Source organism: Lutra lutra, chromosome 4 (genome assembly GCF_902655055.1).
Source record: "Lutra lutra chromosome 4, mLutLut1.2, whole genome shotgun sequence".
Lineage (NCBI taxonomy): Eukaryota > Metazoa > Chordata > Mammalia > Carnivora > Mustelidae > Lutra > Lutra lutra.
The window spans coordinates 186,644,097-186,660,918 of record NC_062281.1 but is presented as its reverse complement, the minus strand read 5'-3'; the positions used below and the strand labels follow the sequence as shown (position 1 = coordinate 186,660,918).

The window sequence follows — 16,822 nt, the reverse complement described above, 5'->3', positions numbered from 1 at the left end:
TTCTCTCACCCTGGTTAAAATCACCAGCTGGTGGGGGAAATAAAAAAATTAAGATGTAAGTTGATTTTGTTGTTATTAGGACTTGGAAGAAGATGAAGGTTGGCGCTGCCTCAAATCCTGCTGGTTTTGAGTGAAGAGTGTGTCAGATTGGCACAGCGCAGGGTGGGAGGAGTACCTCAGTCACTGAACAGTTAGGCTGACTCCAGATTTCTTTCTTATCCCTTAGGTCACCTTTGGGCATTTACTTCCTTCCCAAGCCAGATTAGCATATGCAAACCTGGGATCCCAGTACTGTGAACCTTGTATTACTGAGCGGTAAACAGCTCCTGTGTTTCAAGTCCGTTCCTGTTGGCTCCATTGTAACCTAACACATCTATTTTAAGATGTCTGGTGGTCCGTTGTCTTTTCAGTTGTTTGCCCATCGGGCAGGAACAGGATCCACCCCAGACACTTGAGTCATTTCCCTTCACCAAATCATAATAGTAAGCATCGTTATAGTTCTTACCTACAAAAATGTCACTTACGCGAGGCCCCCCTCCCACCTCTTTACCTCCCAGATTCTCCCCTATTACTCATTTTCCCTTTCTTCCTTTCACAGTTCTCTTGGTCTCTTGACCTCTCTCCTCTTAGTTACCTTCTCCATTCTCATTCCTTCTCCTCCATTTTTAAAGGGATTTTTTTTCGTTTTAATGTTCCTGACTATTCCTTTCCCTTCAAGAGCTCCACCACTGACCTCCAAACTTTTTTGGTGACGTATCCCTCTGAGTGAAATGTTTTGGAACATACATCTTTGTGATATATAAAAAGTTACAAACATTATGAACTCATGTGATACGCATTGTATATATATGCACATATATATACATAACTGGACACATCGTTATGTAATACACAGGAAGGAATACCTTGTGTCCGTTATAAACAACCATAAGATAGAATTTAAGGAAGGATGAACTCAAATAAATGGAAATGAAAATTCCAATACTGTTCTGTTCCTTCATATTTAAAGAATTGCTTTGCCTTCCCTGCATTGAGGATCACTGGTTTTGAATTCAGTCTTCCACATCAGCCTCAGTAGTCCCTAAGTATGCACTTAGAAAAGGTGTTAATTTTTAACAGCTCTGGTCTGATTATAGTAGTTATAATGTGACGATAACAAATTTAGACTAGAAACGATCTCTGCTCGTACATGTGATTAAAGCTGGGCATGTTCCGTCTCTTAATACAAGTGTGGGCTTGGAAGCCCGTCATGGCTCTGTTTGATACTTTGATGCAGACTTGGCTGGGCAAACTTCAAAGAATTATCAGAACTCAGCTTCACTTTAAATTAACGTCTTTGTATTTTTGAAACATCATTATAATTTACCCCTGTAGGTGGCATGTGGTAAAGACGTGTGCGGAATGTGTAAGGACTCTCAAATGAAAGGCATATTTAAATACCAAATAATAGCAGTGACTGTATGATCCTGGAAAAGCAGCTCTGTACACAGCATGACTTGTGGTTTGTAAAACACTGTTTTAAATCTGTGGAAACTGAAATTTTCTGTTGTAGCTGATTTGGACATGTTTATTTTCGCAGGTAATTTTCATGTTTTTTTTTTTTTTCCCCCTGATAAATACTACATAGTCATTGTAGAGAATTTGTAACTTACAGGAAAAGATAAGGACAGTAAGTTACTACCTCATAACCCCCGAATAACTGCAGTTTGCTTAAGATTTTATTTATTTGAGAGAGAGGAAGCGAGAGAGAGCATGAGCATGGGGGAGAGGGGGAAGCAGGCTCCCCACTGAGCAGAGATCCCAATGTGGGACTCAATCCCAGAACCCTGGGATCATGACCTGAGCTGAAGGCAGACGGTTTACCCTCTGAGCCACCTGGGCGCCCCTGCAGTTTACTTTTTAGTGTATTTTTTTTTTTCTGTGCTTACTTCCTTTTACATATGTATCTTTTTTTTTTAACATATGTATCTTTTAAACACAATGGCCTGAACTACACTAACAGTTTCAACTTTCTTTGTTTCCTCAACACTACATTGTCAGCATTTCCCATCGCATATCAAATTCTTCAAATTTATCATTTTAATGGCTATATCATATACCATCCTATCGAAGTACCACAATTTATTTAACAATTTCCTTATTGCTGAGCATTTGAGTTGGGGAAAATTGGAAGCAGTTATGAGTATCATTTTCATGGATATCTATATACTTAAGGCTTTGTCCCCATTTCTGATTATTTTCTCAGGATATATTCTTAGATATGGAATTGCCAGGTCTTTTGAAAGGCTCTTGGTAACTGTTGCCAAATTGTTTTCCAGCAGGGCAGTAAAAGTCAAGCTGTTGCATGAAATAGTTTATGTAGATCACTTGACATACAATGGGCTTTCTGTTACTGGTAGATACTATTATGTAGCCATTCAGATGTGAGTCCAAAGATTTTGTGGCCAGTGTCTGGTCCTTACTGCTAGAAACATATTGTGATTTCTGCTGATTGAAGGCTCTCATTCAGAGATGGGGAAATATTTGATATCATGCTTACAGGTCCTAGAGTTGTTTTAATCATACTGTTGTTGGATGTTCATTGAGAGGAGAATTCCATCTCGAGGGTGACCCCGCTGGAGTAAGTCCTCGCAGGTGGGCCATTTCCACAGCTAGAGACTCGAAGCAGTATCAGTTTTCCTGTTTGATGTTCTCATTACTGGCAAAACTAGAATTTTTAGCTTTGTGGCCTTTGAGTTGAGTGTTCGGGTAGGAAGCATCACCAGTGCCATTACTGACACTCATTTTGTTTTGACTGGTAGAAATTTGAAACCATTGGTCTGATATTCTCCTATTAAGCTAGAAAATCATTCAGACTTATTCTAGGACTTAAGCTATAAAAAGATTGTCTTTCTTAGACTTTTAAACCTGTCTTAACAAAAAGAAATCAGTTCTTTGTGGCAGTTACAATTTCAACTAAGCTTTTGTTTATCTCATTTGTGTCCTTGACTCAAATGGAATACGCCTGCTGCTCTGTCAGTGTGAAGGGTCTTTGTTCCTCACCCACATTCTCCAGTCGAGTATTTTTAGGAAGTGGGGCAGATAGCATTATTCCACACTTCCTATATGTGTTTGGTGCTGGTTATTACCTGGATCTTATTGTTAGATGAGGCTGTCTTACTTTGTAAAAAAATTATATTGTCTGCTGAGCAAAGACTGTGTTAAAGGGACACTGTGGAGTGATGTACGGGGTCTATAAGGTGGGAGGCCAAAGAGGGAGGAGTTGTGAGCGGTCTTTCTTGAGTTCAGGTCAGGGGATGCAGTGAGCAGTGGACAGGGTTTAGATCCCTCTGGTGAGGATAGGCCCTTAGTGGATGGCTTGCTAGCTCTTGTTCAGGTCACCTGGTGATTCCCCAGGCCACTTTAGACTTAGGTTTGGGGAAGCTGTATGTGGTCCTTAGAGAAGATTATGGGCTCTATAGTCAGGCAGACATGATTCCAGTCCTAGTTCTCTTCTTAATAGCTGTGTAGTCTCAGGTCACTGAACTCTGTATCCGTTTCCCTGTCCATAAAATGGGACCAATAAGGCCCACCTCATAAAACGACACTTTCATGAAAGGACGTTGGTAAGTGGGAGACCTCAGGAAGCCGTTCTGATAGCAGTGCACGCGGCAGTAGTGATTGTGGTTCCTCAGGCTGAAGAGACTCCAGTGACCTGGTGGCCCGGAGCATTCTGATGCTGCTGAGTTCGATTTCCTGTTGTTGATAAATGTTCTTTTATAAGTCCAGTTAGAATGTGTCCACTGACTGTATCTCTGAATATACGGATAGTTGAGTTTCTGTACCCGGAAAATTAAGGAGTGGGCTGTGGACCACTTGGTCCCTTCCTTGTGGTGGCTTCACAGTGTCGCTGCCACCTTGTAAGAGCTGCCTGCGTGGCGTTTCTCTTGGCAAGCCTCTTCTTGCTGCACATCCTGACCCGTGACACTTGTCCCTTCAGACTTCTGGTAGTTTTCCCAGCAATCCCACACGTTACGATAGGATTTTCAGGTTATATTGCAAACAGTCTGTGTTGATTCTGTTGTACCTTTACCGTGTGGCGCTTAAATAAGGGAGAAGCAGAGAGTGTGACTGGATTGGTGGAATGATACCTGCGGTCTCTTGTAACATGTTTGAACTCTGTAGGTTGAGGGTAAGAAAGAACATTATGTTTTCTAGTCTATACCTATACATGAATTTATAAAGTATCGGCATCCCTACAAACTCTGAAATCAGTTTCTTGTGCATCCTCAGAAGTATTCGGTTTTGGAAATTTGGTTTCCCATTCGTTCTGTTCCTCACGTCAGTGCAGATTCTGTGAACAGATATGACAGCTCGTTTTTCCCTGTACAAATCCTGTACTTTTCAGGTTCCGTGTCAGGTGGTCTGACTGTGAAAGCTTTGAGGACACAAGAGGAAATGCTATAAAATGGTAATGGGACAGAAAGACCTGGAAGGGACAGCTGTAGTGATTCTCGAGCCCCACCTGCTTGCTTGACAAATGGGGACTGTGAAACCTGGACCAGCTGAGGGACGTGGCCCCTCTCAGAGCCAGGACAGGACTCGGGCTCCTCCGTTGGCCTGTGGCCTGGTGCAGAGCCAGTTGTTAGGGAGAAAGCCTTTCGAAGCCTGAATTTGCTCTGAATGCCCCTCTGGAGCATGTGACAGTGTGGGGTAGGTTTCATGTGCCTTCGTGGCGAAAGCACCCTGTGCCCTCCGTACCCGTGCTTCCTGCACGCGGTGCTTTGTCTGCGTTTCTGCTCTTAGGTTTTCTTCAGTGTTTGGTCGCACCTCATAAAAATGTTTTTATTAGTAGTACATCCCTGATCCTTTTTGCCATCTGTGTTTAGTTGTTCTTTTCTGAATTTCTTCCCCTTTCATCTTCCAGTCGTAAGTGTGACCGAGCTTTGTGAATGGTAGGAGGGATGCAGAGCAGGTGGTGTTTGGAAAACTCGTGGACGTGCCGGTGTCATGCAGGATCCTGTCATGCAGGATCATTTAGAAGTGGACACACTGGGTGTCATGTCCAGCTTGGTGACTATAATTAACAGTGCCTTATCATGTACTTGAAAGCTGCTAGGCGAGTCCATGTTTGAAATTCTCATGACACGCGCGTGCACACACACATATACACACACACGACATTTGAGATATGGCGAGCAAAACAAAATCCTGTCCTCAAGTAGCTTACGTTTTAGTGGGGGCAGAAAGACAATAAAGAAATAGATTTATAGGGGCGCCTGGGTGGCTCACTGGGTTAAAGCCTCTGCCTTCGGCTCAGGTCATGGTCCCAGGGTCTTGGGATTGAGCCCCGCATCGGGCTCTCTGCTCAGCGGGGAGCCTACTTCCCTTCCTCTCTCTCTGCCTGCTTGTGGATCTCTGTCCAATAAATAAATAAAAAATCTTTAGGAACTAGATTTATAGCATGAGAGGTGAGGGTACATTTTATTTTATTTTTATTTTTTTTAGATTTTATTTATTTATTTGACAGAGATCACAAGTAGGCAGAGGTGGGGGAAGCAGGATCCCCACCGAGTGGAGAGCCTGATGTGGGGCTCAGTGCCAGGACCCTGAGATCTGGACCTGTGCTGAAGGCAAAGGCTTAACCACTGAGCCACCCAGGCACCCTGAGGGTACTTTTTAAATAGACTGATGAATGAAGGGCTCTGAAAAGGTAATGTTTGATCAGAGACCTTAAGAGAGAATGACTGGGGAGCACCTGGCTGGCTCAGTCGGCAGAGCATGCAACTCTTGATCTCAGGGTCGTGAGTTCAATTTTCACATTGGGCATAGAGCCTACTTTAAAAGGAGATGACTGGGAAAAGAACATTCCTTAGGTAGAGAGAAGAGCAAGAGAAACAGTCCCAGAGGGAAATTGATCGTGTTATTTGGGGAACGGCAATTACAGTATGAGATGAAGTCAGAAGGAGAGCCAGGGACCAAATGGTTTGGGCCTAGTTGGTAACGGGAAGGACTTGGGCTTTTGTTCCAGGTGTGATTGGAAACCACTGGGGGGTTTTGAGCACGGACTGACGTCTGATGAAAAGGGACGCTGGACGTAGTCTTCCTGCTTTGTGCCGTGTTACTTCTCAATGCTTTCTACTGTACAATCTTTTCTGGTCGTAGATTGTCTATGCTGAAAGACCTCTCACAGACAACCACAGATCGCTGGCTTCCTACGGCTTGAAAGATGGGGACGTTGTGATTTTACGACAGAAGGAGAACGCCGACCCTCGACCTCCAGTGCAGTTCCCAAGTAAGACATCCCTGACACCAGCATCAGGAGAGAGTGTGACATGGGCCGGAGCAGTGGACTGCCTTTGGGTTCAGAGTGCAGGGTACAGGCTCTGACTGCCCCTTGGTTGCTGTGTAACCTCGGACGGGTTAACTTTCCTACGTCCGTTTCATCACCAGCTGTGAGATAGGCTGTGAGAATAGTGCACTCGCAACCTTTGGCACACAGCACGTCCGCGATAAACCTTCGCTTCTACTGTTATCAATAATAACTTTATCCTTGCAAGGGACTTAGGAGGCACCTCTGCCCGTGATTCCTGACTGACTTTTGCTACTTTGTGCCTGGCCTGCTGCTGGCAGTCAGCCAGGCACGTGGCCCTCCGTTACGTGGGCTCATCACTGTTGTGGGGGAAGAGATTCCTCTTTATAATTTGTTATCACTAGTAGATGAAGCTCTGATTTTAAGTAATGTCTTCAGTGTTACGCAGCTAATAAATGAAGACGTGGGAACAAAATGTGGTATTTTTTCCCATTATACTGACCTTTATGAGCATTAAGCCGCCAGACCACCAAATTCTGTTCCTTCCCTGCCAGCCATGTTAATCCTGTGAAGGGAAACTGTTGTCTATCTTGATGTTCCATCCAGATTAGGGGTTTATAATCTGGAGTCTGTGCATTGGGATTTAGAGTGATTCTGTGTCCCTGAAAGAGTCACAGAATTGGGTAGCTTCGAGCATGTGTGCATTTGATGGAGAAAGCGTCCGTAGCTTTCTTCAGATGCTCAAAGGGGTTCCTGATCTGTAGAAAGTTGATAGGGTTATGAGAGGGAACTGTTTGATGAAATGTAATAGTGTTTTCCATTCCCTGTTATCTTTGGATAGATTTCTTTCAACAGATTTTAGTCATTAGGATGGCTGGTTTTATAGTTTGTGGTAACAGCTGATGGGTGTCTGGGTGATGATGACAAACCCCAGCTCAGAACACAGTGCTTCCATTCAGCCTGAAACTGGGGCTGTGAGAGACCATGATGCACTGTTCTCCCGGATCGGGGTTACAGGAGTCCCTCAGGGCTACTGTTAAACTTTAGAAAGAGCTGGGATTCAAACGTGCCGGTCAACAAAAACCATGTCTGCCTTTGGTTAATTTGGTGAGATGGTTAGTTCTGGAAAGTGACTGGTTTTGTTTTTTTGTTTTTTTTTTTTTCCCCTGCACTGTCCCATGTGGACCAGACAGCCAGTAGGTGGGGGTGGGGAGAGGATCTTGGTCTATCAGGTAAACAGGTTTTTCAGAATTACTCTGAAGCGAATGGACTCTCAAGATAAGTATAACAGGGTTAGAGATAAAATTTCTTGACCCACAGAGAAGGCCCGCCCCTCTGTTTTGCCGGTTAGTATAGATTAACTCCCTCAAACGTGTACACGCACACATAAACATTTACTAGCTGCCCGCTGAGGTCTGTTTGGAGAAAGTGTCTAGTTGAACCCGTGCTAAGAGGCAGAAACTGACGCTGGAATTTAAGGATTCCCTCCTTCTGTTGATGTCCCGTACGCTTCAGGACGGCCTCAGACTTGGGACAGGAGTGACCCTCAGATACATTTTTGGGATTGAGGAGATGCAGATCCACTCAGTTCTAGCGCCCCATTCTCGCTCTGCTCTACTTTTTCTTTGCTAAGGTAAAAACTCCTTTTTAAGTAACAGCTTTATTGAGATACCATTCATATACCATAAGTTCACTCATTTAAAGGGTACAGTTCATTGATTTTGAGTATATTCCGAGTTGTGCAGCCGTCACTACAGTCAACTGTAGCACATTCTCATCACCTTAAAAATAAACTGTACCCATTAGCAGTCATTCCCCATCTGCCTCCAAGCCTCCTGGTCCTGGGCAACCATCAGTCTACCTTCCGTCTCTGTGTATTTTCCTATTCTGGACATTTCATATAAATGGAATCATATAATATGTGGGTCCTTTGTGTAAGACTCCCTTTTATTTTCCTTTCATTTTAATAAGGTCAGCCCAGCCTGGATTTTAGAACCTGGGAGTTGTAGCGTTTAACTCTGTTCTATCTTTTGGTGACCTAAGCACTGAGAGAGAACCTGAGCATGTTCCTTTTCTTATGTTTGTCTCTCCTGTAAAACAGTTGGACCTGCTCGCTCCCCAGGGTGTAAGAGTTAGCAGTGATGCACAGATGAAAGCATAAGTTCCGACGACGAATGTGTTCAGCAGAAGCTTGTCGAATTTTACATCTAAAATGGATTCAGGTCCCTTGGATTGTATAGTGTTCTTTCCCCAGGGTGTGCAGGCTCTTTGAAACATGTCAAAGCAGACTGGGATTTTTCTCAAGAATTACATTCAGAATTATGTGGTTATGTTTATTGAGGCTGGCTTTAATGTTTTAAAAGCACAAATAAGTAAAAACTTGTCATCTCTCCTGGGGGACTGTATAAGCCAAAAACCTAGGGTTACTACCACTGTCGGCACCCCCTTTTCTGTTCTTGCCTGTGGGTTCACCCAGACTGCGGTCAGTTGAGAGCGGGAGCAGGGCCAAGGTCAGATGTCTACAGTTAGCATTTACTACATGCCATGTACCAGCAAGTGCTGTTCCCTTCAAATGCTTGTTTTCATGGAGTCCCTGGAAGTAAACTTTGAACCGATTTTCCCCAACAGACTTACCCCGCATAGACTTCCGTAGTATAGCCGTGCCCGGCACGTCAGGCTCCCGTCAGCGCCAGCCATCAGCACAGCATTCCCACTCATCTCCTGGAGACATAGCTTCATCTCCTCAGGGCTTGGACAATCCGGCCTTGCTCCGAGACATGTTGCTGGCCAACCCCCATGAGCTGTCCTTGCTGAAGGAACGCAACCCGCCCTTGGCAGATGCTCTGCTCAGTGGAGACCTTGGTAAGCTTACACGTACGGAAGACTGGCAAGCTGACCCAAGCGGAAGTAGTTCCGTCGAGCACGTGTGGAGAAACTCAGGCAGCTGGTGTGTCCAAGCCTCTGCGTCATGCGATTGCTTGAACCTACCAGGTGCTCTCTGAGAGGTAGATCCGGGCTAGTGTCAAAGGCTGAGTTTACTGGCAGTAGCGAGAGAATTTGACATCTGCATGGAGTTCTGAAATCCAGCTTGACCAGCCTCCTCCGTTGACCTTTTTTTCAAATGGTTTTCGCAGCGCATGACCTAGGCGCTCCTATTTTAACCTGTTCAGTTAGACTCTCAGTTTGAGAGCACCCCGGTAACCCAGCTTGCTGCCAGGTGAAGTGCTTTTAGTTATAGAAAACATGTCTGGTGCCATCAGCCTGTATGGTAAAAGGGAACGAACCCTTTTATTTTCTCCCGCCCCAAGTTTAATGGGAGCAGGGTTGTTGCCAACAGCTTGTTTGGAACTGCATTTGATCCATTCTTATATTAAATAGAACATTTATTTTTAGTTAGCTTCATGAATAAAGTTTTTCTCTGTAAATTTCTCTAGTTTTATTCTTGGGATTATGAAACGGTACTGATTAAATTTTAAAACATGACAGACACTTAATAGCTCATTCTTCAGTTGACCATCTTTTAAATCGAGGTAATACTTAACCTAACAGAAATGCACAGATTTTTTTTTAATAGTTTTTTTTTTTTAAGATTTTATTTATTTATTTGACAGAGAGCGATCACAAGCAGGCAGAGAGGCAGGCAGAGAGAGAGGAGGAAGCAGGCTCCCCGCCGAGCAGAGAGCCCGATGCGGGGCCTGATCCCAGGACCCCGAGATCATGACCTGAGCCGAAGGCAGCGGCCCAACCCACTGAGCCACCCAGGCGCCCCTGAAATGCACAGATTTTTTTAAGTATACAGTTCATTGAGTTTTTGCAAACTCAATGTAACCACCCTAGTCAAGAAACAGAACGTTTTTCTCCAGAAGTTCCAATATATTCTCTGCGGCAAGTCAGTTTCCTCCCCTGATGGGCTGCTGCCATTCTGATAATTGTGGTTTCGATCTTCATGTAAATGGAATCGTACGCTGTGTCCCCTCTCATGTCAGGCTTCTTTTGCTCAGCTTAATGTGTTTTAGATTCATTCATGTTGTGTGTGTTAATAGTTCATATGACCATTATTCTGACCATTATTCTTTAATTTCTTATGTAGCAGATCTAGTCGCCAAAGACCATGATGATGGCAAGTTGAAGTTTATACATTTTTATGCATCCTCATTTAAGAAATAGCAAAATTAAGGTGGTTCTTGTAACATACATTTTCTAGCAAGCAATATTTCCTCTTCACTCATTTTGCTGCCTATTATTCACCAGGTCAGATAGGTAGGCTAACAGTAGTTTGCATTTAACTTACCTGGCTTAAGGCAGAGGATGCTATAAAGGGAATGAAACTAGAGGAAAAACAGGGTTGTGGCACATGGTTTTCAGTGGTGGTGGTGGTGATGGTGATGGGTTTTTTGTTTTTTAATTGAAATATAGTTGACACACAACGTTACCATAGTTCACGTGTACAACACCGTGATTCAAGTCTGTGCCTTACGTTGTGCTCACTGCAGACACACTGCTTGTCACCACACAAACACTTTTACAATACCACGGACAGTATCCCCTGTTGTCATGATGTTTTATCTCTACGTAATAGGTTCATAAGGGCAGCCGGGGAGGAAAGCAACGCAGCCATTATCTGCCACACAGATAGTCATTTCCATTCATTTCAACTGAAATATTGTTATCTCTGGGTAAAGACACTACAATGGATAACTTCTTACAGGAAGAAATGATTTTTGCAAAGATTTAATTTCTTCATATTAAATTTAGGTGACGTACTTCATATTAAATTTAGGTGACGTAGGTAGTCTTGCCTCAGAAAATAGCAATGTATTTGTAATGTAATTGCTCATTTAAAATAATTCTTAGGCATCCTTTCTGCATCTCTTTACAGTTGTATCTTGAGAAACTGTTTGATCTGGAAGAGTACTAATGAAGAATGGAAATAGAGCGGTACTCAAGATTTTCTCCCTTATTTTTGTAGAGAAATTTTCTAGGGTCCTGGTGGAGCAGCAGCAGGACCGAGCCCGGAGAGAGCAAGAAAGGATTCGTCTCTTTTCTGCTGACCCTTTTGATCTTGAAGCTCAGGCAAAAATAGAAGAAGATATAAGGTAATGACCCTTTTCCTAAAGAGCAAGCTTTAGAGAATCCAGAGTTCCCAAATCACAGGTGACCCGGTGTCAGTCGGGTATCTGCTCTGAAGCAGCCTCCTTGTTTTTGTATTTGAGAGAGCAGTTCCGCCTTTTAGGTCTTCTTTCCTCTTCCGTTTTCCTCACGCGTTGATTCAACATATGACAGTGGTACATGTACCTAACTTAATGACGTTCTCTTCTAAAAGTTGAGTGAAGACTCCGGGACTGGCCCACAGTGTGTCAGCAGAGCAGCTGCAGGTAGGTGACTCCGGGACTGAGCAGTGGTCCCTTCTTGGTGAGACTGTTTGGGCGGCTCTACGGGCTGCCTGACCGCAGTCTCCGTCCTTAGACATAATGCGTGAGCCCTAGTTAAATTAAACCCAGGCTTGGGTGCAATCTTGGATCAGAGAGCGATCTCTGGACAGATGGAACTCTGTGGTCCTAGGTCTGTTTGCCTCCTGCAGCTCTTACACTGGCCTCAGTGGGGCTCTAGCTTCCCTAATGCTGTGGTTCTCACCTGAGGCTGCATTAAAATCACATAAAAGGCTTTAAAACTGTAGGTGCTTGTGCTCTACCCTCAAATCTGATGGATCAGAATCTTAAGAGGTAGGGCCAGAGCAGGTACAGTGATGCTGATGCCAGCCTTGGTCACATTACTAGTCATGAGCTAGATGCTCTTCAGCCCCTTAGAATGGAAGGACAGCTGCCCCCCCACCCCCATTCCGTTTTTGTTGCAAACGGTGAAGGCCTTAGTATAGTCTTCCCTGCCTTTTCCGTGTTCTTGGTTTTCTGTGGTTAACTATAGTCTCCAAGCAGATAGATCAGAAGATCAGTAGGAGCTTCATACCATGTCACAAAACCTATGCCATTCATCTCACTTCATCTTACCACGTAGGCATTTTATCATCCCACATCATCGTGAGAAGCATGAGTACAGTACATTAAGGTATTTTGAGAGAAATGCATTCATAGAATGTTTACTACAGAATATAACAATTTTTCTATTTTATTATTAGTTATTGTTGCTTCTCACTGTACTTCACTGATGAACGAAGCTTTATCGTAGGTGTACGTACACAGGAAGAAACAAAGTATATGTGTAGGATTTGGTACTCTTTGTGGTATCGGGTGTCCACTGGGGGTCATGGACTCTATCCCTTGCAGACAAGGGGGGACTGCCGTATATGAAGAACTACGTTCTTTGCAGTCATAGTCTTTTGTTACTCGAATGAAGCCCAACTTGGTCATTATATTATACTGTCGGCTTGGAAGTCAAATAATGGTTATTTTATTTTTTGTTTCTCTGACTACATCTGAAATCAGGGAAATTTAAGTTATTTGTCAGAATCAGTTGACAGCCCCAAGCCATTCTTGTTCTTTTTGATGAAGTGCCCACATTAATTGCATCAGTATATTAGTATATGAATATCTTTGAAAAAAACATCTCAATAGTTAAATCTACCCAGAGAAATAGAAAGACATTTGTGTTCTCTGAACTAGACTCCATTGCAGCTCTAAGGGAACTTGACATAATTCTGAAGAACAGACCTGTTCAATCCAGGAAGCAGGAGCGGTGGGAAGGAAAGTGGGGAGGCGTCATAGCCAGACCCTGACACTGCCCTGTTGGCAGAGTAGCAGTGAGAGGGGGCATGTTTGTGTGTCTTGTGGGGGGGTGGGGGAAGATTAAGGAACTGGGGTAATGTGTACACTCTTTTTTTTTTATTATTTTTTAAAAAGATTTTATTTATTTATTTGACAGAGATCACAAGTAGGCAGAGAGGCAGGCGGGGGGTGGGGAAGCAGACTCCCCACTGAGCAGAGAGCCTGATGCAGGGCTTGATCCCAGGACCCTGAGATCATGACCTGAGCTGAAGGCAGAGGCTTAACCCACTGAGCCACCCAGGCGCCCCGTGTACACTCTTTTAAAGAATACCTTGTGCTTCTCAAGAGATTCTCCACATATAGAACCCAGAATAGCCAAAATGACTGGTATTATCTCAGAATCTGATTTTGCTGAACCTTAACTTGGTTGGAGTCAGTGCAAGGTCAGGAGTATACAACTAATTTTAGTTCATTTCTAAATTTAAGAATGTGGCATCAGAGAAGAGCTGTGTAATTCTGTCAAGTGCTTCCTGCAGTTTTCTTTGGTACGCTGCACCAGTAATTACCCAGGGCGCAACTGCACTGGGGTACGCGAGCTTGCGTATTTCCCTAGATTAAATAAGCGTGCCTTCGATTTCCTGAAAAATTTCGTGTATTATTACAGAATGGCTGATAAAATGATCAGTTCAGTTGAGGGGGAGTATTACTATGAAAAGGACAGGCACCGCAGTTTAGAGCAGAGGTTGGCAAGCTTCCCATGGAGTGCCAGGCAGGAAATACTTTAGGGTTTGCAGGCCCTGCTGTCTCTGTCGCAAGGGCTCATTTGTGCCAGTGCGGTGCCAGCGCGGACCTACCTGACATGACCGCTCGGAGACCAGCAGTGCGGCTGCGCTTCCATGGGGGTGTTTTGTTTTTTTCTTTTTTTTAAAGGTTTTTATTTATTTGACAGAGAGTACAAGTAGGCAGAGCAACAGGCGGAGGGAGAGTGAGAAGCAGGCTGTCTGCTGAGCAGGGAGCCGGATGCGGGGCTCGATCCCAGGACCCTGGGATCATGACCTGAGGTGAAGGCAGCGGCTTAACCCGCTGAGCCAGCCAGGCCCCCCATCCCATGGGGGTTTGTTCACATAAACGGATGGTGGTCCAAACTGGTATAAATTATCCCCAGTCTGGGGCCCCATTCTGTTTGTGCCTCAGTCTTCAGGTACGTGGCCCAGCCCCCGCCCTTGTTCTCATTTATGTTGGTAGCATTTGGTGTTTGTTTGTTTGTTTGTTTGTTTGTTTTTGCGTTTGGTGTTTTTAAAAGGAGGTTGGGAATGAAGGTACGGGAGGTTGGAGAAAGCTAGAACCCCCTTTTATATCCTTATGTGGGACTAGAATATGTCTGGTGTTTGGAGGAATGGTTTGACAGACAGGTGAACTGTGTGCTCTGTGTTTGTGTGTGTGTGTGTGTGGTTTTCTGAGCGATAGCAGGTAACTAGAGAGACATTTGCTCAGCATCTGCTCAGCATCTGCTCTTCTGTCAACACTGTGTTCTAGATGTTCTCCACCTCTTAGCCACACTACAATCGGAGCTGCTACGCTCACGTACAGGTAGAAAACCCAGTCTCGGGGATTAAGCAGAGACACAGTACAGACCGTTAACACCCATATATTATATTTGCTAACTATTTCTAACGCACCTGACATGGAAATGTACCCACATGTCCAGTAAATCCTCTGTTAAAATTGAAGCAGTCATGAAATTCTCACATTCTACAGAATTAAAATGTTGTGACCCTTATACTCCGGAGGTTTATTCCTGTTTCTGAGCTCAGAAAGGGAGCAGAACTGTTTGGTGTGAGAAAGCCATGTGCAGGCCTTCAGATTTGCTGCCAGCTTCATCTCACCGCCTCACCTGTTCCAAGAGAGAGCACCGGTTCCCATTTCCATGACTCAGCTACTATAATAGCGGCGAAAGAGGTGTACAGGTGTTGGGTTGTTTTTTTTTCCCCCAGTGAGTTTAGTGAAAGGAAAGCTGTGGAGGTTCCAAGGCCTTGGGGCTCGGGCAGGAGGCTGCCCTGCAGGCAAAGGAAGAGCCGGCGGGGCGGCCTTATTTGACCTCCTCCTTGGGGCGCAGGGGGCTGGCGTGGCCACAGTTCTTGCGGCGGTGGACAGCGTGGGGGCGTGGGCAGGCAACGGCTGGCGGCCGATGATCTCGCCACGGGTGTGTGTCTGGGCCAGCCGGCGGGGGGGAGGCTCGACGGCGCCGCCCCGCAGACAGAGCACCAGGCGCAGGCTGGACTCTGCGGCTGCTATCGTCAGAGCGTTCGTCCGTCAGTGCTTTGCACGTAAAATCAGACCCTGCTCTCAGGTGGGATGCTCCCCTTGACTTGGATTTTGGCTTTGATGCTCTCACTGGTGTCACTGGGCTCAATCTCGAGGGTGATGATCTTGCCCGCCAGGGTCTTCTCGAAGTTCAGCGTCTCTGCGTCTGCCGCTCAGCCACTCGTTGAAGAGAAAGCCAAGTCTGTTTTGAATGTTGTGACTTTGAAACAGATTCCCCTTCCTGGAAATAATGATCTTACTGTGCTTGGTTTTGGTGTGTTACAGGCAACAGAACATTGAGGAAAACATGACGATAGCTATGGAAGAGGCTCCTGAAAGTTTTGGCCAAGTAGTGATGCTTTATATTAACTGCAAAGTGAACGGACACCCTGTGAAAGCCTTCGTTGACTCAGGTGACATCTTGGTCTTTGTCTCTCTGCTGTCTGTCCGACATTCTGACCTGACACGGGGAGAAGGGGGGTCTGGTGCCTGTGAAAGCGGGCAGGAGCCTGGACTGCTAACGAGCCTGGGGGTCACTTCACTTGCCCACCTTTTGTTTGTAACAGGTTTATTTCTTAATCATTTCTTCATTGGTTTTGTATCATGCAGTATGTCCTTTATCTTCCTACCGCCTGGTTGGGCATCCTGAATTTTTGGGATACCTCTGTAAGAAGTTTGCGAGTACATGGGTTTAGAAGAAGGAGCCGTGAGAGGCAGCTATGTGGGGTGTAGGTCAGACCAGTACCTCAGCATGGTCTGTATGGCAGCCCTTGCTGGGAGCTGCGAGAAGTCGAAGCATGTTTGAATCAGGGCTCTTGCCCTGAGAGAACTTGACCGCTAGGTCAGCAGACAGCAGGGAGTTCCCCACCTGAGATTGTGAATAGTGCCTGTACCAGCTGGTACCTTTTCTCGCAGTAGTAACTGCTTTTCAGTCAGACCATGCAGAGCACCTCATGGGTGTGGCTCATTGGTCTCCTGTGTCTTAATCCTGGGTAGCTCGCTCAGCCTGTGAGGTGGTGGGATGAGCTCCTGGAGCAGTGAAAGGCCCTGTTCAAGTACAACTTTCCTGCATTCGTTCATCCACAGCTATCTGAGCTCATGCTAGGTGTTTGTGTCTTGAGATACATACGTTCCTGAGAGAACGTATCAGCACATTTGCTGATTAGTCAGTTTAAAAAGTGTCTGTTGAATGCCGTAGGCGGGGCACTTGCGGGGAGTGTTTGGGAGGAAGACTCACCAACTGGAGCTTCATGGGGCTCGTATGAGTGGGAGAGACAAATGCGTACATAAGAGACCCTAAGGGTAACATTCACCGTTTACTGAGCCCTTACCATGTGCCAGGCAGCACACTCGGTGCTTAAAATAGATCATCTTAATTTCACTTAACCTTCAGGTTATCCCAGGGAGCTGTGTTCAGCTATTAACCCTGTTTTGTAGATGAGAAAACTTAGGTGATGTCGCTCTTCAGGTAGACAGAGCCCGTGAGTCGTGGACTTCGGATTCAGCC

At 45.1% G+C, this 16,822-nt stretch overlaps 1 protein-coding gene across 2 annotated transcripts in view; it reads left to right on the top strand.

Moving 5' to 3' along the window:
* The window catches only part of DDI2 (DNA damage inducible 1 homolog 2), a 44,658-nt gene that overhangs the window by 1,816 nt on the left and 26,020 nt on the right, over nucleotides 1-16,822 (top strand). For both annotated transcript variants that reach the window (XM_047724312.1, XM_047724315.1), the window contains exons 2-5: nucleotides 6,145-6,274; nucleotides 8,921-9,154; nucleotides 11,262-11,388; nucleotides 15,601-15,728. In XM_047724312.1, coding sequence (XP_047580268.1) covers nucleotides 6,145-6,274; nucleotides 8,921-9,154; nucleotides 11,262-11,388; nucleotides 15,601-15,728 — 619 coding nt within the window. The remainder of the gene's footprint in view (nucleotides 1-6,144; nucleotides 6,275-8,920; nucleotides 9,155-11,261; nucleotides 11,389-15,600; nucleotides 15,729-16,822) is intronic.